This window comes from Mauremys mutica, chromosome 7 (assembly GCF_020497125.1).
Source record: "Mauremys mutica isolate MM-2020 ecotype Southern chromosome 7, ASM2049712v1, whole genome shotgun sequence".
In the NCBI taxonomy this organism is placed as follows: Eukaryota; Metazoa; Chordata; order Testudines; family Geoemydidae; genus Mauremys; species Mauremys mutica.
In genome coordinates, this window is record NC_059078.1 from 31962394 (window position 1) to 31983748 (window position 21355).

The 21355-nt window shown below is 47.8% G+C and overlaps 1 protein-coding gene across 1 annotated transcript in view; it reads left to right on the plus strand.

The window, feature by feature from the left end:
• The window catches only part of EHD1 (EH domain containing 1), a 36988-nt gene extending 15926 nt beyond the window's left edge, over positions 1–21062 (plus strand). The window contains exons 4-6 of the mRNA XM_045024180.1: positions 11546–11958; positions 16890–17054; positions 18268–21062. Coding sequence (XP_044880115.1) covers positions 11546–11958; positions 16890–17054; positions 18268–18792 — 1103 coding nt within the window. The 3' untranslated portion in view covers positions 18793–21062. The remainder of the gene's footprint in view (positions 1–11545; positions 11959–16889; positions 17055–18267) is intronic.
• Positions 21063–21355: the final 293 nt, after the last annotated feature.

Genomic DNA, 21355 nt, shown 5'->3' on the forward strand with positions numbered 1-21355 from the left:
GACTACCCCAGTCCCACACCACTCCCAGAAGTGCCCAGTGCAGCCCTTGGAGTGGAGGCAGGGCAAGGGTCTCCCTCTGCTCCTGCCAGAAAGCATCACCCCCGCAGCTTCCATTGGCCAGGAGAACTGCAGGGGTGGTCCTTGCAGAGGGGCAGTGTGTGGAGCCATATGCCCACTGGCACCCTCCCCTTGGGCCAGAGGGGCGTGTTGGTCCCTTCCAGGAGCAGCATGGGGCCAGGGTAGGCAGGGAGCCTGTCTTAACGGCAGCCACACTGCAGTACCTATGGGGGCTGCCAGAGGTAAGGGCTGCCTGGTAGGAGCCACACCCCAGCCCTGACCCCCTCCCAGAACCCTGCACCTCCTTCTGCACCCAAACACCCTCCTAGAGCTTGCATCCCTCACCCCCCTTCTGCACCACACCACAACCCCAACCCCAGGCTCAGCCCAGAGCCCCCTCCCATATGCCAAACCCCTTGGACCCAGCCCAGAGCCCACATGCCCTCCCAACCCCCCTACCCAGCTTGGTGAAAGTGGGTGAGGATGAGGGAGAGCAAGCAACGGGGGGAGGATGGAGTGAGAGGGGCAGAGCCTCAGAAGGGGTGGGATGGATCCTGGATTGCCCATAGATTCAGAAAGTGATCTTGGGCATAAAAAGGTTGATCACTGCTGTAGCCTCTAAATGACTAACTCAGTTGCTGACAAGCTCTGGAGTCTAGGATCTGTTGCACAAACATAGCTACCTCTTCCCCTTGTAACATTCCACCATTCACCACTGAAACTAGCTTTGCCAGTGTAACTTCAAGGCCCTGCCCCCAGATAAGGCAGTTACTTCAGCCTCTGATAAAAATGTGCTGCATTTCAGAGTAACATTTGTGGGGGAAGCACTGGATGTGAGAAATCAAGCAGAACCACCCACTGACTTGAGATGAGCCTCCCAAGTGACCAATTGCTGCATGCAAAACCCACATTGTAACACTTTATTAAACTACATTGCAAAGTGGCAACAGTAACTTATTACAATGCAAAGTGCACTGCAACTTGTTTACTACATGATGTAGTCTTCCTGTCCTGTATAACCTCAGTAATGTGAGTCAAGGCAGATAGGTGGGGAGAGCCAACCTGCACGATGCACCCTGTACTCACCAGAATATGCCAAAATCTTAACTGGTTCCCTATAAAAAGTTCTGATTTAAGGGGGGAAGCAGGGGAGGGGCCAGGGTGGGGGGGAGACATAGTTATGGGGCCAGGGGCCCCTGCAGGGCTGGGGGAAAATTGCCCCATTGCCCCTGTGGCCCTGGAGCTCGCAGCCCCCCCCTTTACCTTGCCAGCAGCTCAAAGCAGCAGGACAAATCAGGAGCTCAGCTGAGCTGCCCAGCTGCTGGCCTCACTGCAGGGTGTGGGGGGACACCCTTGTGGGGCTAGGGACCTGGGCCAAATTGCCCCACTTGCCCCCCCAGAGCTCACAGCCCCCTTATGTTGCCAGCAGCTCAGAGCTCAGCTGAGCTGCCCAGCTGCTGGACATGCTGCAGTTCTGCAGGGTGGGGGAAGCAGGAGAGAGCCCAGGGGAGACATCCTCGTGGGGCTGGGGGCCCCTGCAGGACCTGGCCCCGGGGCAAGTTGCCCCACTTGCTCTCCCCTCTGCCCCAGAGCTCACAGCCCCCCCTTACCTTGGCAGCCGCTCAAAGCAGCAGAACGAAGCTGGAGCTCAGCTGAGCTGCCCAGCTGGCAGCGGCTGGCCATACTGCAGCTCTGGGGGGGAGCAGGGAATCCTGGGAGCTCAGGTGGGGGACAGGATGGTCCCGCAGGCCACATCCGGCCCATGGACCAGAGTTGTTCTCCTACCTGCCTGGCTCTTTAACAGCCAGTTCTCCACTGGCATCTAATTTTAGCAACTGGTTCTAGCGAACGGGTGCAAACCAGCTGCAGCTCACTACCGGGTAATTCTGAGTGCTTTCCTCTGTGGGGAAATGTCAGGTCAAGATTGCGACAGCACTGTGTATTGTACCTGTCAGGTGTGGTTCAGCAGCCAGGGATAGTAAGGGAGCACACAACTGTCTTAAATTCAAAGACAGGCCTCTTAAAGGGCTGCATTCTTTCTGCCTTGCTTTAAAGGAGCATAATGCCTTATCCATGTTCTGTGCAGGTTAAACCTCCAGATGTCCCATAAGAGGGGGGTGTACTCTCAAGCTTATGTTGCCGAAGGTCCTAGTATAGTGAATTTGGCAGAGCTCGTGATAAAACTGAAGTGTCCTGACTTGATTTCCCCTGTCCTTACCACTAGCCATGCTGCCATAACTTCAGCAACCCTTGGTTTTTATATTGGCCTTAATGTGTATCGTACTTTAAGATAATCAGACTAACATGGCTACCTCTCTGATACTATCGTACTTTGTGGTAAATAAGATTACCCCGAACTTCTAAAACCAATTGGTCATTCAAAACATGATGGCTTGTAGTCAAGAAAAATCTAGCTTATTTCACAATATAACTTCTGGGACATAAGTGGCAGGCCCAAGCACTAGGAAAGTAGGCTGGGGCTTCAAGTAATCCTGAGATTAAGACAGATCTGTTTTGTCATCTGGCTTGGGGCTTTAGTAGTCCTACTTTCAAACTCTCCCTTCTGACCATGAGACTTTTTTAAGGAGTGTTGTGTAATATGGTTCTGGGAGCCAAGTCTTTAAGAAATGACATCTTGTGAGTTGGCAGTGCCCATACAATGCAGGTCTTTGCCTTTTGGGGTTCCTCCAGAGGAACTGGCAGCTGTTGGTATATTGGTTTGTTTGTAATGTTGTCTCTTAGACAGAATTCCCCTTTGGCTTCTCAGAACTACACGGTCGGTTACTTCCCGTTTTCAGTTCATTGTCAGTAAATTGAACTCATGTTGCCAGTTTGAGTACATAGTTCATCAGCAGAGCAATGGACTTGAGTACTTACAATCCAATCCTGTGTACACAGCCAGATGTAGGAGGCGGAGGCAACTGGGATTCTCCCATGACATAAGGGATTCCATTCTGCTGTGCAACTAAAAACTTGAGAAGCTTGTCTTTGAATCTGGGGAGATAACATAGTCCCAGCTGCCTTGCTCTAGTCACTGGAGTTCACTCCTGGGTCCTTTTCCTAGTGCTGCCAGTGATCTTTGCTGTAACAAGTGCCTTCCCCTTGTGTCTGTTTCCCCTCTACCCTCTTATGCTGCAAGCTCTAAGTCAGGGGGTGTCTAGGCACAATGAGGTCTTGATCTCAGCTGGTGCAGGCCCTTTAGGCACTATTGCAGTAAAACTGACTCTGGAGTACATCACATCACTCTCTTCTTGATACCACGTATCTGGAGCCTTTGTATTTGAAGTGCTCTAGAAGGGCAAGAAGTGTAAATGCTGTAGGATGCTTACCAGTGCCACCTCTTAAGTTTAGTCTGAGTTCTTGAGCTTAGGGCAGGCAATATAACCTAGTGGGCAGGCACACTGGATTAGGACTCCAACTTGGGTTCTGTTCCTAGCTCTGCCCCTGGCCTAGTGTGAGACCTGGAGAAGTCATATCCCTTTTCCCCCTCATTTCCCTATTTGAGAATAATGCTCCTTTGTAAAGTGAGGCCTGTGGATGAAGAGGGGGAAATCAGATAGTGTCCAACATAGTTTGCATAGCAATGGGGCTGCTGCTTAGAATGATTGAGGGACTCTCCTTACTAGTGAATACTGTTGAGTCCCTCTGAAAGCTCCAGAAACTACCCATCTCTTTGCCACAATCACCCTAGCTAAAGGACTTTATTCTCAGGAGACTGAGATTTGAGTCACTTTATAAAACGTATGCTAGCATTTAGCTGAATGCTAGGAATTCTCAGAATGCATTTAGTCTCTGCTTCAAGAGTGAAGTCAGTATCACTTCTCCATACTACCCTGGAGAGGAAGGATGGATGGTAAGAACATAAGAACGGCTGTACCAGGTCAGACCAAAGGCCCATCTAGCCCAGTATCTACCAACAGTGACCAATGCCAGGTGCTCCAGACTGAGTGAACCTAACAGGCAATGATCAAGTGATCTGTCTCCTGCCATCCATCTCCATGCTCTGACGAACAGAGGCTAGGGACACCATTCTTACCCATCCTAGTTAATAGCCATTTATGGACTTAGCCACCATGAATTTATCCAGTCCCCTTTTAAACATTGTTATAGACCTAGTCTTCACAACCTCCTCAGGTAAGAAGTTCCACAAGTTGACTGTGCGCTGTGTGAAGAACTTCCTTTTATTTGTTTTAAACCTGCTTCCTATTTCATTTGGTGACCCCTAGTTCTTGTATTATGGGAATAAGTAAATAACTTTTCCTTATCCACTTTCTCAATATCACTCATGATTTTATATACCTCTATCATATCCCCCCTTAGTCTTCTTTTCCAAGCTAAAGAGTCCTAGCCTCTTTAATCTTTCCTCATATGGGACCCTCTCCAAACCCCTAATCATTTTATTTGCCCTTTTCTGAACCTTTTCTAGTGCTAGAATATCTTTTTTGAGGTGAGACGACCACATCTGTACACAGTATTCGAGATGTGGGCATACCATGGATTTATATAAGGGCAATAATATATTCTCAGTCTTATTCTCTATCCCCTTTTTAATGATTCCTAACATCCTGTTTGCTTTTTTGACCGCCTCTGCACACTGCATGGACATCTTCAGAGAACTATCCACAATGACTCCAAGATCTTTTTCCTGACTCGTTGTAGCTAAATTAGCCCCCATCATGTTGGTATGTATAGTTGAGGTTATTTTTTCCAATGTGCATTACTTTACATTTATCCACATTAAATTTAATTTGCCATTTTGTTGCCCAATCACTTAAGTTTTGTGAGATCTTTAAGTTCTTCAATCTGCTTTGGTCTTAACTATCTTGAGTAGTTTAGTATCGTCTGCAATCTTTGCCACCTCACTGTTTACCCCTTTCTCCAGATCATTTATGAATAAATTGAACAGGATTGGTCCGAGGACTGACCCTTGGGGAACACCACTAGTTACCCCTCTCCATTCTGAGAATTTACCATTAATTCCTACCCTTTGTTCCCTGTCCTTTAACCAGTTCTCAGTCCATGAAAGGACCTTCCCTTTTATCCCATGACAGCTTAATTTACGTAAGAGCCTTTGAGGGACCTTGTCAAAGGCTTTCTAAAAATCTAAGTACACTATGTCCACCGGATCCCCTTGTCCACATGTTTGACCCCTTCAAAGAACTCTGGTAAGACACAATTTCCCTTTACAGAAACTATATTGACTATTGCTCAACAGTTTGTTTTTCTGTGTGACAATTTTATTAACTATTGTTTCGACTAATTTGCCTGGTACCGACGTTAGACTTACTGGTCTGTAATTGCCGGGATCACCCCTAGAGCCCTTTTTAAATATTGGCGTTACATTAGCTAACTTCCAGTCATTGGGTACCGAAGCCAATTTAAAGGACAGGTTATAAACATTAGTTAATAGTTCCGCAACTTCACATTTGAGTTCTTTCAGAACTCTTGGGTGAATGCCATCTGGTCCCGGTGACTTGTTAATGTTGAGTTTAGCAATTAATTCCAAAACCTCCTGTAGTGACACTTCAATCTGTAACAGTTCCTCAGTTTTGTCACCTACAAAAGCCAGCTCAGGTTTAAGAATCTCCCTAACATCCTCAGCCATGAAGACTGAAGCAAAGAATCCATTTAGTTTCTCCGCAATGACTTTATCGTCTTTAAGCGCTCCTTTTGTATTTCGATCGTCAAGGGGCCCCACTGGTGTTTTAGCAGGCTTCCTGCTTCTGATGTACTTAAACATTTTGTTATTACCTTTAGAATTTATGGCTAGCTGTTCTTCAAACTCCTCTTTGGCTTTTCTTATTGACAGTGTTTGTGCTCCTTTCTATTTGCCTCACTAGGATTTGACTTCTCCTTTTTAAAGGAAGTCTTTTTATCTCACTGCTTCTTTTACATGGTTGTTAAGCCACGGTGGCTTTTTTAGTTTTTACTGTTTTTCTTAATTTGGGGTATACTTTGAAGTTGGGCCTCTATGGTGCCTTTAAAAAGGGCCCATGCAACTTGCAGGGATTTCACTTTAGTCCCTGTACCTTTTAACTTTTGTTTAACTACCCCCTCATTTTTGTATAGTTCCCCCTTTTGAAATTAAATGCCACAGTGTTGGGCTGTTGAGGTTTTCTTCTCACCACAGGGATGTTGAATGCTATTGTATTATGGTCACTATTTCCAAGTGGTCCTGCTATAGTTACCTCTTGGACCAGCTCCTGCACTCCACTCAGGATTAAATCTAGAGTTGCCTCTCCCCTTGTGGGTTCCCGTACCAGCTGCTCCATGAAGCAGTCATTTAAAGTATCGAAATTTTATCTCTGCATTTCATCCTGAAGTGAAATGTTCCCAGTCAATATGGGGATAATTGAAATCCCCCACTATTATTGGGTTCTTAATTTTGATAGCCACTCTAATTTCCCTTAGCATTTCATCATCACTATTACTGTCCTGGTCAGGTGGTCGATAATAGATCCCTAATGTTATATTTTTACTAGAGCATGAAATTTCTATCAGATTCTATGGAACATGTGGATTCGCTTAAGATTTTTACTTCATTTGAATCTACACTTTCTTTCACATATAGTGCCACTCCTCCCCCTGCACGATATATTTTGTACCCTGGAATGATTGTGTCCCATTGATTGCTCTCAGTCCACCAGGTTTCTGTGATGCCTATTATATCAATATCGTCCTTTATCACAAGGCACTCTAGTTCACCCATCTTATTATGTAGACTTCTAGCATTTGTGTACAAGCACTTTAAAAACTTGTCCCTGTTTGTTAGTCTGCCTTTTTCTGATGTGCAGATTCTTTTTTATGTGACTGTTTATCATCTGATCCAGCCCTTACATTATCCTCTTCCGTCCTCTGCTCCTGACTATAACCTGGAGATTCTCTATCATCAGACTCTCCCCTAAGAAGTCTGTGTCCAATCCACATGCTCCTCTGCAGCAGTCAGCTTTCCCCCATCTCCTAGTTTAAAAACTGCTCTACAACCTTTTTAATGTTTAGTGCCAGCAGTCTGGTTCCACTTTGGTTTAGGTGGAGCCCATCTCTCCTGTATAGGCTCCTCCCATCCCAGAAGTTTCCCCAGTTCCTAATGAACGTGAACCCCTCCTCTCTACACCATCGTCTCATTCACGCATTGAGACTCTGAAGCTCTGCCTGCCTACCTGGCCCTGCACGTGGAACTGGGAGCATTTCTGAGAATGCCACCATAGAGGTCCTGGATTTGTCTCTTCCCTAGCAGCCTAAATTTGGCTTCCAGGACATCTCTCCTACCCTTCCCTATGTCATTGGTACCTACATGTACCACAACCACCGGCTCCTCCCCAGCACTACACAAGTATCTCTAGATGCCTCGAGAGATCCGCAACCTTCGCACCAGGCAGGCAAGTCACCATGCGGTTCTCCTGGTCATCACAAACCCAGCTATCTACGTTTCTAATAATCGAATCTCCCATTACTAACACCTGCCTTTTCCTAGAAACTGGAGTTCCCTCCCCCGGAGAGGCAACCTCAGTGCAAGAGGCAACCCCAGCACCATCTGGAAGGAGGGTCCCAACTACAGGAAGGTTTCCCTCTGCTCCTATTGACTGCTCTGCTTCCCTGGGCCATTCTTCCTCCTCAACAGCGTAGGGGCTGTCTGAGCGGAGGTGGGACAATTCTACAGTGTCCTGGAAAGCCTCATCAACATGCCTCTCTTAGCGCCTCCCGTTCCACTACCCTGGCCTCCAAAGTCTGTACATGGTCTCTGAGGGCCAGGAGCTCCTTGCACCAACTGCACACATACACCACCCGCCCATAGGGCAGGTAATCATACATGCTACACTCAGTGCAATAAACTGGATAGCCCCCACTCTGCTGCTGGGCTTCTGCCTGCATTTGTCTCCTAGTTAATGGAAGGGTGGCTTACAGAACGAGGTTTTGGAATGTGGTTTGGCTTATAGGTTTTAAGGGGACTACAGGGAAAGGGTTAGGGCCAACAAGGGACTCCCACTCCCCTTCAAAACTCCCTGGTCGCAAAGCTCCCTGGTCGCTTGTGCATGGCTTTATAAAGCCCTGGCCTGAGTGAATGCCCCACCCACTGATTAAGGCTTAGCCAATTACCAGAGGCTTCGAGCTTTCAAACCTTCCTTTGAAGCTCATGGCCTCCAACTGCCAGCCACAGCACACAGTCCTTCAAACAACCAAACAGACTGACAAACACAAGCTCAGCACACAGCAAGTAACCCCCAAACACAAACACACACTACAGACAGTCACTTACCCCACAGATGCTGTATTTGCTCCTCCTTCACCTGGAGAACTCCCTTGCAAAACTCCCTGTTAGCAGCCCCTGTTAGCAAAGCTGGTGTAGTGTGCGTAGGGAGCTATCTTAGCACTTGGGAGTTGAACCCAGGTCTCCTAGCTCAGACAACTTCCCATGTGACCTTGGGCAAGTCCTTCAGTCTCTGCCACCATCTGTACAATAGGGATGATAGTACTGCTCTGCCTCAAGAGGAGAGGCTATAAAGGCATTGGAGATTGAGGCCTTTAAATATGGGAAGGGGAGTGATGACTGAAGTGACTCTTTATTGAATGAGTGGCTAAAGGTTAGCTCTCTGTGTAGAGGATCTTACATCTGTTTTACAGTAACTCTTAGATACTGTGGTGTGTGTGTAGCAGTGGCTTTCAATATGTGATCCACAGATTGAGGGGTCCATGAAAGACTTAAACTGAAAACTGAGTAGAATTCAGCAATATATACACAACAGATTTCCAAATGGGTCTACCTCCTTTTAAAATTTTGTAGGGGTCCACAAACTAAGACTGTAAACCACTGAGAGATAGCACCTAGTGTGCAGAGTCGCTTACTAAGTCTAAATAGACAGAGGGAGCTGAGGCACAGGGGAAAGGACTTGACCAAAGTAACATGAAGGCTGTAGAAGAGTTTAGGAATCAAACCTGAGGGTCCCAGTCCAATGTCTTAACCCCAACCACCAATTCTGTCATGTAGAGAGATTCTGCTGGCTGATCTGGAGTCTGCCTAGTGTGCAATTACACCTTTTTAGTGAAAGGTTTAAATGCAGGGATCCTGATGTCTCTCCAAATGCACAAATACAGGATGTTACAGTTGCCAACTTTCACATTGTAAATCAAGCTAATCCCATTTGAAAATAAGCCAATCCCTAAGAACCCCAACACTCTGACTAGATCCCACAGTGTGCAGTCTGGACTGTGGTGGGACTGCTGTGCACCCCTAACTCTCACCCCTCCTTGCCCAGAGCCTATTTAAAAAAAAGCAGCAGCAAGCAACTCACAAGCCAATTAAGACAAAAAAGCCCATTTTCTGGTTTTTTTTGGTGGGGGTTTGACATGTCTGGAAGAGAGCTGACATGTTGAAAGTCAGCATGAATAGTTCTTCCTGCAGTGCTGACAGTGACATCTGATTGTTTTGTAAAAGGGTACAGTGGCAACATGGCTGCCATGCAGCCAGGCTCAAGCTGTGACTTGGGCCTAGCTAGATTATAAGCTCTCCCAGGAGGCTCTTACTGTATTGTACCTAGCACAAAGGTGCTGTGATCGTAGTTAGGGCCTAGGGGCCCTAGGTAGGTGGCACTTTCCCTGAGTTATAAGTAGATGTGGGTGAATTTTTTGGTCAAACTCTTCAGTGAAAATGCAAATTCAATAACATGCTTCACAAATTCATAAGACAGGGTGGGTGAGGTAATCTTCTATTGGTCCAACCTCTGAGAAGCTTTCATGGCAGTTTTGCTGTATTTAAAAAAAAAAATCTGACTAACACTGTTTTGAACAAAACACTTCAATGTCCTTTCTCAGTTTCCTTGAAGCTTATTAAAATTCAAGACCTGTAAATGGTCAAATTCAAAACACTTAGTTCAACCCAGAACAAGTCTTTCAAAATTGCCAATGGACCAAAAAGTCCTTGTCCAGCTCTAGTTATCACCCTGAGGTGCAGTTCATAAGCTCTGTGGCAGTAGATACAATTTCCCAGATGAGATGGAGCAAAGCTTAGCTGGCTCTCAAATGGGAGACGATCCTTTTGTGAAGACAATTGTCAGGTGTTAAGTTTGTTCTAGCAAGATCCTAACTTCAGTAACTACATCAGCCTTTACAAAAATCCCTCCCTTGCAGTGTGTGGGATATATCTGCATAGTGTTGCTGGGTGCTGTTCAGTTGGCTTCACTCCAGAGGTGGCAGCACTTTGAGCTAAGCAATTCTTGTGTAACTTGCATATCTGCTTGGGGCATCCTGTGTTCACATGGCACTGCACTGCTGGAAGCGAGATTTCTTAGACTGGAGTGCATCCACTACTGCAGGTAGCAGCCATACAGCACTGTCTCCTGCATTACTAGAGGTTAAAGTAGCAGGCCATGCTCCTACTACAGAAAGTCTGATTGCAGACTCACTCGCATGGGGTTTGCAGTTCCAGGAGGGTTCTCCGGAATGTGGAGAATGCTCAGTCATTCCTGTGGTACCCACTATTTCTGCTGACACTAACAGCCTAGTGGCCAAAGCACAGGCCTGGGACTTGGGAGACCTGTAATGTGTAGGAGCCTCATCATGGACCAGATCCTGTCAACACAGTTCCTGCTCCAAAGAGCTTTATTCCTAGGTTGGCCACTGGCCTGCTGGTTGATCCTGGGAGAAGACATTTTCCTCCCTTCCAGGTCAGATTTGCAGAAATGGGGGGAGGGGTGGACCTTGACCCATGCTGCAGAAGGCAACCTCTGCCTGTGCATCTGCTGATATCACTAGGTTTCTCACTGCAGCAATTCCCTGCCATTGCAGGGGCCTCTGGCATTGACAGCCCTTTGGTTTCTCTTGTTTTCTAACTGGGGCTCACAACAGGTTCATCTCCTGAGGGATGAAATGCTTTGGTTTAACTCAATTGTTCGGTTTGGTATCGGGGTATCTGGTGAAACTGAATGGCCTGATAGACAGGAGGCCAGATGAGATGATCTGAATCTCATTACCCCTGGTTTAAAGATAAGGGACTCTTTCTGAAGATCTTTGAGATCTAAGCTTGGAAAAATAGTGTGTGGAAAGCTCAGCACCAACACTTCGCCTATCTAATCCTGTGGCATGTGCTGGGGTTCTAGAATATTCAGTTTCCCAGATGTGTAGTATAGCTTGCACTGACTGGTAGTTCATCTGATCCTGTTATGCTAGGTGGTGGGCACAATTCAGTCCCTGATCCAAAGTGTGCAGTTTGATAGATTACTTTGATTGGAAGTTCTCGGAGGCAGTCAGTTTGTGTAGTGCATAGCACAACTTCTGTTCCGTGCCTGGTGTTGGGGCTCCTAGGTGCTACCCCAACACAAATGAGTAAAACAAAGATGAGAGGAAACTGAGGCATGAGGGCAATGATTTGTCAGGGTCAGTGACAGGGCTGGGAGTGTAGACCTAAGGTTTCCAGAGTCCCAAGTTGATGCTCTCCTCTCTAGCTGCTGCCTTAGCTGCAATCCTTGTGTATAAACATCCCTCTCTCTCACAGGCTATGACTTTGCTGCGGTACTGGAGTGGTTCGCAGAGCGTGTGGACCGTATTATCCTCCTCTTCGATGCTCACAAGCTGGACATCTCAGACGAGTTTTCAGAGGTGATCAAGGCCCTGAAGAACCATGAGGACAAGATCCGGGTGGTGCTGAACAAAGCTGACCAGATTGAGACACAACAGCTGATGCGGGTCTACGGTGCCCTCATGTGGTCACTGGGGAAGATCATAAACACCCCAGAAGTGGTGCGGGTCTACATTGGCTCCTTCTGGTCCCAGCCACTCCTCATCCCTGAGAACAGGAAGCTCTTTGAAGCAGAAGAGCAGGATCTCTTCAAAGATATCCAGTCCCTGCCCAGGAATGCTGCACTCCGCAAGCTCAATGACCTCATCAAGAGAGCCAGGCTAGCTAAGGTATGGTGTCCCAAGCATTCCCTCTAGTGAGCCACAGACAGTGCTACATGGGTGGGATTTGGTCTAGATGAAGCCTTCTCTGACCAAGGGTGGTACTTGACTAGCATTAATATAGCATTTCAGAGTTCCCCTGACCAAGTGCAGGGATGTGCCTGTTGTGCCAGGTGTCTGCAGGCACCTCTCCCCCTAGATTGAGATCAGAGTCCTTAGCAAAGATGGGGGAGGGGGAGACATTACACTATTCACTGCAAAGCCCTGATGAGACAATACCTGCCCCAGAGAGCTCAGCCTGAATATCCACAGGGTGGGAAGAGACATCAAGCAGGGTAGAGGCTCATTCAAGGTTGCACAGTAGATCTGGGGATAGCAACCACCTGTGCTGTCTCCAGCTCCTTGCTCTAACCCACTAGACCACATGTCCCCACCCAGAGCTGGAAGAGAACCTAGGAGTCCTGACTCCCAATCCATGTTTCCACTGCTTTAGTGTGTCAATACAACACCCTAATGTAGATGCTGCACTGGTGCAGCAAGTATCTGGCATTTAGTGCAAGCGCCTAGTGCGATAACAGCCATGGCTCCAATCCAAGAGTAGGTGAGGCATAGCTTGTACTGCCTGCTAACCTGCAGTGGTTTGTTCTCACCACTCCATTCAAACTAATGGCACTCTAGTCCCAGAAGTATGGGTTTTGTGATGAGATAGAATAGGGATCTTCTAGATTCTATTCCTGGCTCTGCTACAGCCTACTAACTGACAGCTGCATTTTACAGCAGGGAAACCCCTCAGATTAACATTCCTTGCTGGAGAGTCTTGCGTCAGTTCTGGGAAAGAAATTATGGAAATTTCTCTGCCATGCTGAGGAAATTCCACCTTAAACCCCAGTGGCCTTAAACTCTTTACCTTGCAATGGACTCTGCACTGTTCTGGGCATTATCTCTTTAAGGCATCACTCTTGCAGATAAGGTATTTGCTCACAAGCCTAGCTAGAGAAGTGCAGCTCTTTATGGGAACACAGCTGTTTTTTATGTCTGTTTTCAGTTTCTCTTTGAACTAGCTGGAAGGAGCTGTAAAAATCTTGATTGCTTCAGAGAAATCACAGGGCTCAGCATTGACATGGGTCAGAAATAGCTCCTGAACCCAGAGCTGGCATTAGGCTTCTCAAAGATCCAAACTGCTGCTTGATTTCAGCACAATCCACGTTAGAAGGAACAAATCTATCTAGCTGGCCAGGCCTTCTAAAATCAGTGCAATTTCAAACCCTAACTCTGATTAGTCTAACGGATCAAATTCTTGTTCTGTGTCCATGACTGTAGTACTTTAAGTTACAGCATGCTTTAAGTCATCAGATGTGTAGGAACATAAATGGATGGGACCACCTGGGTCATGGCATCCAGTCTCTGCTATTGTGGGCAGCTGTAGTCACATCCTGGTCAAACTGATCCAGCTCCAAACTAGTTAGGTTGTCTTCCTACTGGGAGGCTGTTCCAGAATCTCCTTATTTCCAGCCTCAGTGGATTCCTGGTCAGTTTGTTTTGTTGTGCCAATATTGTTTTTGAGCTTCTATAGTTCTCTTCCCTCCCTGGGGTTTACCACCAAATCTATTTATAGAGCAATCGGATCCCCTCTTAGCCTTTGTTTTTCCTTATCCCCCAAGACTAAACAAGCACAGCTCTTTCAGTCTCCTTGTAAGATTGGCTCTTCATTCCCCTGATCAGCCTAAGAGCCCTCCTCTGCATCTGGTCCAGTTTGGCTTCATCTTGGATACTAGTTTGTAATAACTCTCCCTGTAGAGTTAGTTAATTCAAGTGGCCAGGTGAGATGCCCAGCACACACCTGTTCAGACACCGACTCAGACATTTCACTTAGATTGCCACTTCCCCAGTACTGTCAGACTCGCCAGTTGGGTGGGGGGAACAGCTTTACACTGAATGTCTAATCCTGTCATGCCAGGCTGCACCCCTCAAAGCAAGTCTATGTACACTAGCCACCTGAAATGATGCTTTGGGATGCAGTGTGGGCTAAGGTACCAAGTGGTAGTCGAAGACTTGGGTTAAATGCCTAGCTCTGCCACTGACCTTGTGGGAGGGGAAGAGACTTCCCAGCTTAGTCCACTTGGCTTAAAAGCAGTTCGAGGGGCTGTCTGGCATGTGACTAACTTGCAAGTTGGTCCCTCCCTTCCCCCAACTTGACTCTTGGAGTATAAAAAGACTGAATTCTGATCCAAATAGCACTGGTTTGATAGTAAGACTGCCCCAGGCAGGATAGCCTTTCCATGACAAACTCCGTCCTTGTCCTGCCACACAACCACTGCAGGCATAAAAGCCACCAGTGCAGCAACATGTGGGGGAGGGGGAGAATATCTTACCATTAAATGAGCTGTGCATACAAAGGGCAAGAATCTGGTTTCACCTGACAAGCAGTCCAACCCTTCCAAGGTCCTCGTGATCCCAGCATGCCTTGCAGATGGAAGAAGGCTTTGAAATAACTGCTGCTCTAAAAGCAGAGAAGTTCGAACAGATTTCAAAAATGAATCCAGGAAATCTGCTAAGCCAGCAAGACTTGCTCAGGCACAACTCTTCAGAGACTAAAGCAGGTCCTACACTCAAAGCACTCCAGGAACACCAGTCTGCTGCAGTGGCAAAGCACTGCTAGTGTGCATGCAGCTATACTGGCAAAACTGCTCTTGTTGGTATGGCTCATTCCAGCCCTCCTGAGCAAAATGGACTACACTAGGAACACTGCTTGGCACTAGGTTGGTGTGAGCTGCACCTATGCTGCTAATGAGGTGGCATGTCAGCATAGCTGTGTAGAACAGGTGTGATTTGCCAGCATAGCTACAGTGGCAGCAGTCAGTAGACCTGGGCCAAGAGGTGACTTCTCACTGTCTAAGGCCCTACATGAGGAAGAAATTTCTGATAGCAGGTGGCTCCTCAATCAAGCAAAAGGCAGAATGAGATGAAGCAAGACATTCAAACTGGCAAGGTGCAAATGTTTCCCAGTGAGGGTGACTGACTGTTGCAAGAACTGTCCAAGGAATGTGGTGGATTCTCCATTAAGTGGGGTCTTAATGGACTGCATGTTGCTCCAAAACAGATGCTATAGCTTCAAACAAAGTATGGGCTCCATATAGCTAGGTGAAGTTCTCACACTACTTTAGTGCCTTACAATCCTAAATATACCTGTGGTATCCTGGAGCCAGTATCCCCATTTTATAGGTTGGAAAACTGAATCAGAGCAGTAAAGTGGCTTGTCCAAGGTCAGACTCAATGCAGGTCTCAAGTCCTAGGCTAGTGCCCTAACTACTAAACCATCCTTTCTGTCTGGCCTTTTACGCAAGAGGCTGAGCTAGATCAAGGGTCTTCAGGCCTTAATAGCTGATGGCTTGGGCTCCATAGGCTATCATCACCCATTCAGACTCCAGTCTTAAGATAAAACTATCAGTGCCTCAGGAACTGAAGTCTCAGTGACAGTCAATGGGGTTTAAGGAACTAAAGTCACCTAGATGCTCTTGAAACTTGATCCCTAGGCTAGTGCTAGTTAAGCCCACTTGGCATTCCATGGGGGATGAATTACTAGGTCTAACTTGGCACTTGGGAGACCTGGGTTCAAGTCTGGCTCTGATCTTGATGCCCAGAGGGAAGAGACTTGCCCAGTTCCCCACCTGTACTTCAGTAGTGAGGATAAAATCCATTGTGATGCTCAAATGCCCATATCTAAATAGATACAGAGGATTTATGGGAAATATTGAGCAAGAGGCTGGGAAGCAAAGCCACTCCCACTGCAGGTCAGGAGTGAGGGGCACCAGCAGTCTGTGGCTAAGCTTCCCCACAGGCTGGGTCCTGAGGCAGTGGTTCCTGGTGGGCATGTAAGAACAGCTATACTGTGTCAGACCAAAGGTCCATCTAGCCCAGTAGCCTGTCTTCAACAGTGGCCAATGCCACATGCCCCAGGGAAAATGAACAGAACAGGTAATCAAGTGATCCATTCCCTGTCACCCATTCCCAGCTTCTGGCAAACAGAGGCTAGTGACACCATCCCTGCCTATCCTGGCTAATAGGTCCATCAATTGCTATCTTCCATGAACATATTTAGTCTTTTTTTGTAAGATACATATGCAAGTAACAAACAATTCTAGGTTTGGCCACAATATAAATACTAATGATTTTGTGGGGGGAAGAAGCATGCTACAAACCCTCCCTGTGTTAAAATAATGGAAGCTCCCCACCCCACAAGGGCCTGCATGACTGGGCCCAACAATCGGAGCTTTGCTTTTTAACACAGTAAAGGAAGGGGACATGTAAAGCCTTATGGTAGTGACTAAGGATCTTATTGTATCTACTGATACTGGCAAGAGTTTGACAAGAGAATCCTCCAAACATTTTCTACCTCAGTGAGACATTTTACATTCCCCAAGTAAAATACTCCCCCCCTTTACTCAAAAAAAACAAACAAAAACACAAACAACCCTCCAGTCATCTCCAAAATTCCTCACGCTTTCCAACTGAACTCTAGATCCATCAAGTTTCCTTCCCCAGCACCTGATGGAGGTTCTGTTAAGTGATTCTGTTCCTGGCTCTGCTCCTGCCCTGCTGGGTGACCCTTCCCCACCCCTGTACCTCAGTTTCCCCTTGCTAAAGTGAGAATAAAGCTACTTGCCCCATGTATGGGACTACCTTTTGAGATTGACTCATGGGTTTTGTAGAGTGACTAGGGCATCTCACTGGGAGTCGAACTCATAGGCTCTATTCCTGGCACTGAGGGGAGTGTGGTCAAGTGGGTTAAAGCAGCAGTGAGGCTGGGAGCAAGGATACCTGGATTCTACTTCCTGCTCTGGGAAGGAATGGTGGGGGGGGGGGGGTCTGTATTGGGGCAGAGGAAGTGGGAACATTGACAGCATAATCAGGCATTCTAGCTCATCTCTTCCTTTCCCTAGGTCCATGCCTACATAATCTCCTCTCTGAAGAAGGAGATGCCCAATGTCTTTGGGAAGGAGAGCAGAAAGAAGGAGCTGCTGAACAACCTGGGCGAGATCTACTTGAAGATTGAGCGGGAGCATCAGATCTCACCTGGGGACTTCCCCAATCTGCGCAAGATGCAGGTGTGAAGTCATGCTGTGGGCGTGGGGGCTGAAATGCAGTTTACACTGGGCCTTGAGCCATCCTGATTGTTCATCAGACATCTAGGCTCAGTCACTGCACCTGATGTTAGCTATGGTCAACTTCTTGCTTGCCCCAGAGACTCCTGTTTGCTGGTGGCCTTATCTGGCTAGCCTCTGGCATGGAAATGAATCCCATTAGTGGGGGGGCCCCCCACTATGGGTGATTAGGACCATCCCTGTCTTACCTGGTCCTCCTGCTGCACAGGTGATCTTGTGATTCCAGCTCAGAGTTGGGCCAAGACTTCATGTTTGAGGCAAGAGAGATTCCCTCCATGCCACTGTTAAATCCAGCATGGCACTGATACAAGGCAGTGGCTGGGCTTCTCCAGTAGCCTGGAGGGAAAGGGCTCTTGCCCTCCAGGACTGGGGCTCCTGAGAGCAGGGCTAATCTGAAAGGAAATGTATTCTCATGGGAAGAGCAGGGGGTGCTGGGAGCCAAAACTCCTGAGTTCTGTCCCCAGTGCTAGGAAGAATGGGGTCTAGTGGGTTAGAGCAAGAGGTGCTGGGATTTGGGATTCCCTGCATCTAAAATACTTCCTGGAACCACAGGCTAATCTGTCTGGGATGACTTAAATCCTACTCCCTAAGGAAGGTGAACAGGCCTCCATGCAGGTCACACCATGGGCTGTTCTGGGGCAGACTGAAACAAGCTGCCAGCTATCCACAAATGTGGAGAATCCCTGGCTTCTTGCTTAGGAATAAGGTTTCTTTCCCCATATACCCTTAACAATAACTTCCCATTCCCCATGGTTCAGTGTGCCACTTGGAAGCTGTCTTCCATTCCAGAGGCAGTTGCAGACAGTGCTTCACACACCACTTGTAAAGTCTAAGGCCTGGGTGTCTGGAATGAGGGTTGTATCCAAGGGCTGGGGGAGTGGTCCAGGAGGGGACAGATGGATTGAGTGGGTGCAGCTCAAGGTGGGCACTGGGGATGGGTTAGGGATGGCCTTGTTTAGGGGCATAGGGGGATTTTGGATGGGAGTGTATTTCAGCCTGATTCGGGGATAGATGGGATTGGGGACAGCTGGGCATGGCTGGACAGGGGCAGGGAAATGTGGGCATGGAGTTGCTGGGTATTGGGTAGGATAGGGGAGCAGGCTGCTCCCAAGTGCCAAAGCCCACCCTGAATGCTGATCTCTGCCATCTTTCCCAGGAGCTCCTGCTGAGCCAAGACTTCAGCAAGTTCCAGCTCCTGAAGCCCAAGCTGCTGGACGCAGTGGACGACATGCTGGCCAATGACATTGCCCGGCTCATGGTGATGGTGCGGCAGGAAGAGTCTCAGATGCCCACCCAGGCAGTGAAGGGCGGGGCCTTTGAGGGCACTATGAATGGGCCCTTTGGCCATGGCTATGGGGAGGGGGCTGGCGAGGGCATTGATGACATTGAGTGGGTGGTAGGAAAGGACAAGCCCAGCTATGATGAGATCTTCTACACCCTCTCACCTGTCAATGGTAAGATCACAGGTGCCAGTGCCAAGAAGGAGATGGTGAAATCCAAGTTGCCCAACACTGTCCTGGGCAAGATCTGGAAACTGGCTGACGTGGACAAAGATGGATTCTTAGATGACGAGGAGTTTGCCCTGGCCAACCACTTGATCAAGGTGAAGCTAGAAGGGCATGAGCTGCCTGCAGAACTGCCCCCCCATCTTGTGCCCCCCTCCAAACGCAGACATGAATGACTCCCCAGCATCCTTTAAATGGGGGAGGGGGGATGGGCAGCCAGATGCCTGGATTTCAACTTCTAACTCTGCTAAAGATCCACAACCCCTGAGAGCTGGTGGACAATTTGAATTTTGCTTCAGAGGGCACTGAACTTGCACCTTCCTTCCAAATGCCCCATCTATGGGAGTGATAAGACCTGAATGAAACCCTCATACATGTCGTATTGTGCACAAGAATGATATTTTAATATATTCAAGGCCACATTTTTGTTCCCCTTCTGTCATTTGCGTTGCTGCTCCAGGAGCTGCTGATGCAACTGGTTTGTCTTCCTAAGGTGGTGAATGAAGGGCTCTGTGTGGCAGGGCAGCATGGCTGAGCTGCAAACATCAGTTCAATCCCCCTGCCTGGGAGAACTGCTCACAATGGAATAAGCTTTACCCTTGTGCTGGGATGGCACAACTGTTCCCCCAGGTGTCTGATTTTTTTTTTTCTGGGGGAGCAGGCACTGTAACTTCCCATAGTGGTGAAGCAGTTCTAATTCTCTTTGGAATGTGGTCCAAACACTTCAGTTCTCAGCTGACTTCCCCCATGTACAGAGCAGTTTTTATGCTAATGACCCAGGTGGTTGGTTTTAAGATGAAGTTGGGTCATTTCTCCAGGGCTTCCTGATCTTCCCCATACAAAAATGTTCACAAGTAAATGAGTGTTAATTACTCTTGGCTCTAGCTAACTTAAAATTGGAGAGGGGTTCTTAAAGGAACATGGACAGACCTCTCTTTGGTGGGGGAACCCTGGTGCTGCTTGTTGTGCCTTTCACTCCTGGTCTCCTCTTACAAAAGACAGCAAGTCTCATACTTGTTTTGAATCCCCCTCAGAGCCCTCACTTCCTTTTAGACACCTCCTTCACTAACCTGGCTTCTTGTCAATTTCACAATTAACATCTCAGTTCTGGGAAGCGTGACTTTCTCAAACAGGAAGACAGTCTATTCCAGAGGCTGCCTCTCTTCCTTAAAATGCCACAGGTCTGATACCTCACCTCACTGTCTCATTGGTTGCTCCAGTGCAGACTACTCCCTCTGGCTTTGCCCTCTAAGTGATGTGCAAGGTATTGCCTAATCTGAGCCTGTTAATCCTCACCCTGTCACTGACACACTTTGCACTGCATCACATGGTCAGGTGTTCACTTCTAACTCTTGTCTGTCTAGAAACATTCATCCTGGGAAGCCTTGGAATTAAACTCAATGTGGGTTAAAGACAGTTACTCTGGTAGCATGCTTCAGTCTGATGCTAGTGACAATTACTAAACTCAGCCTGTCTTTGTCAACCTCCAGGGCTAGATCTGGAACTGTTAGGAAAGAACGTGTTGGGGAAAGGGTGGCCATGTTCCTGTTTCACTGCTGCACAGGCTGTGATGGCAGTTCCTTAAGGTGCCTGAGTTTTTTGGCCTTCTGTCAACTTCAGGGCCCTGCCAGCAGCCCTCAAACAACTCAACTGCTTGCAATTTTAACCATTCTCTGTACCAACATTGAGGACCTAGCCCAGAGACTGCAGCCTTTAGGAGCACCTACAGTTAGGTGCACTGAATCCTTTTGGGATTGGGCACCCAATTTAGGCTGTTCTCAAACCTTCAAGAGGCAGAGCTTCCTGTGAAGCAATGTTAGCACAGTGCTGGGAGAGGCCTAAAGGGTTTGCCACAGAATCATCCTGCCAGGCTGGGAGATGGGGATGGTTAAAGTGGAACGCTCATGTGCCTTATTCTTGCGAATGTTGGAGTGGAGGCAACATGCATAGGTGGGTTTCTCTTGGTGCTTTCACAGGCAAGCAGTTAAACATGCTTTTCCCCAGTGTTCCTTATCAGCTGCTTAACAGCCTGGCTCTGCTCAGTATGTACTTGGTTTGTGGGCTGACTCCATTGATGGCGAATCAAAATCTTTTTGGTATCATGCTGCCAGGGGAGGAGGAAGGGGGTCTAGTATTTCTGGCTGAGTCCATGTGATAGTCAAGAGACAAGCTCTGATACTTCAGGTAATTGGCTAGAATGTTCCCAGCTTCCTGGGCTTCTCCCTGTGGACTCCTGTGCCAAAGGAGTGTCAGACTTAAGGACTGTGCTCCAGCATCTGTTAACTATGTATATTTACCTCCTGTACAATGAAGCAGTTCTCAGTGGGGGGGCTAGGGGAGGCCCTCCCCCAGGCCTGTGCATCAGAAGAGGGAAGTGCGCTCTGTTTAAGCCTGTCTAAATCTTTTTGAAACATTAAAATGTATTGGCAAGTTCTGCAGCTCCTGAGTCTGCGTCCTGTCCTGGGAAATGCTAGGGGAGGTGGCTTCTGAGCTTTGTTGAAGGGAATGCGCCACATCATAACAGATGGACCTGTGCTGCAAGAGCTTCTACCAACATGGGGCTCCTGCAGGAGTATCTCCTGAGCTGGGGAACTGCTCTTCAGTGCAGGCCCAAAACACCAGCCTAAACTTGACCGTGGACCCACATGTAGGAGGTGGCCCTAACATTGCATAGTTTCTGGTGGTGGAGGGAGAGGTGGCCTGTGTATTGCTCCCTGAAAAGAGAAATGGGGTCAGCTG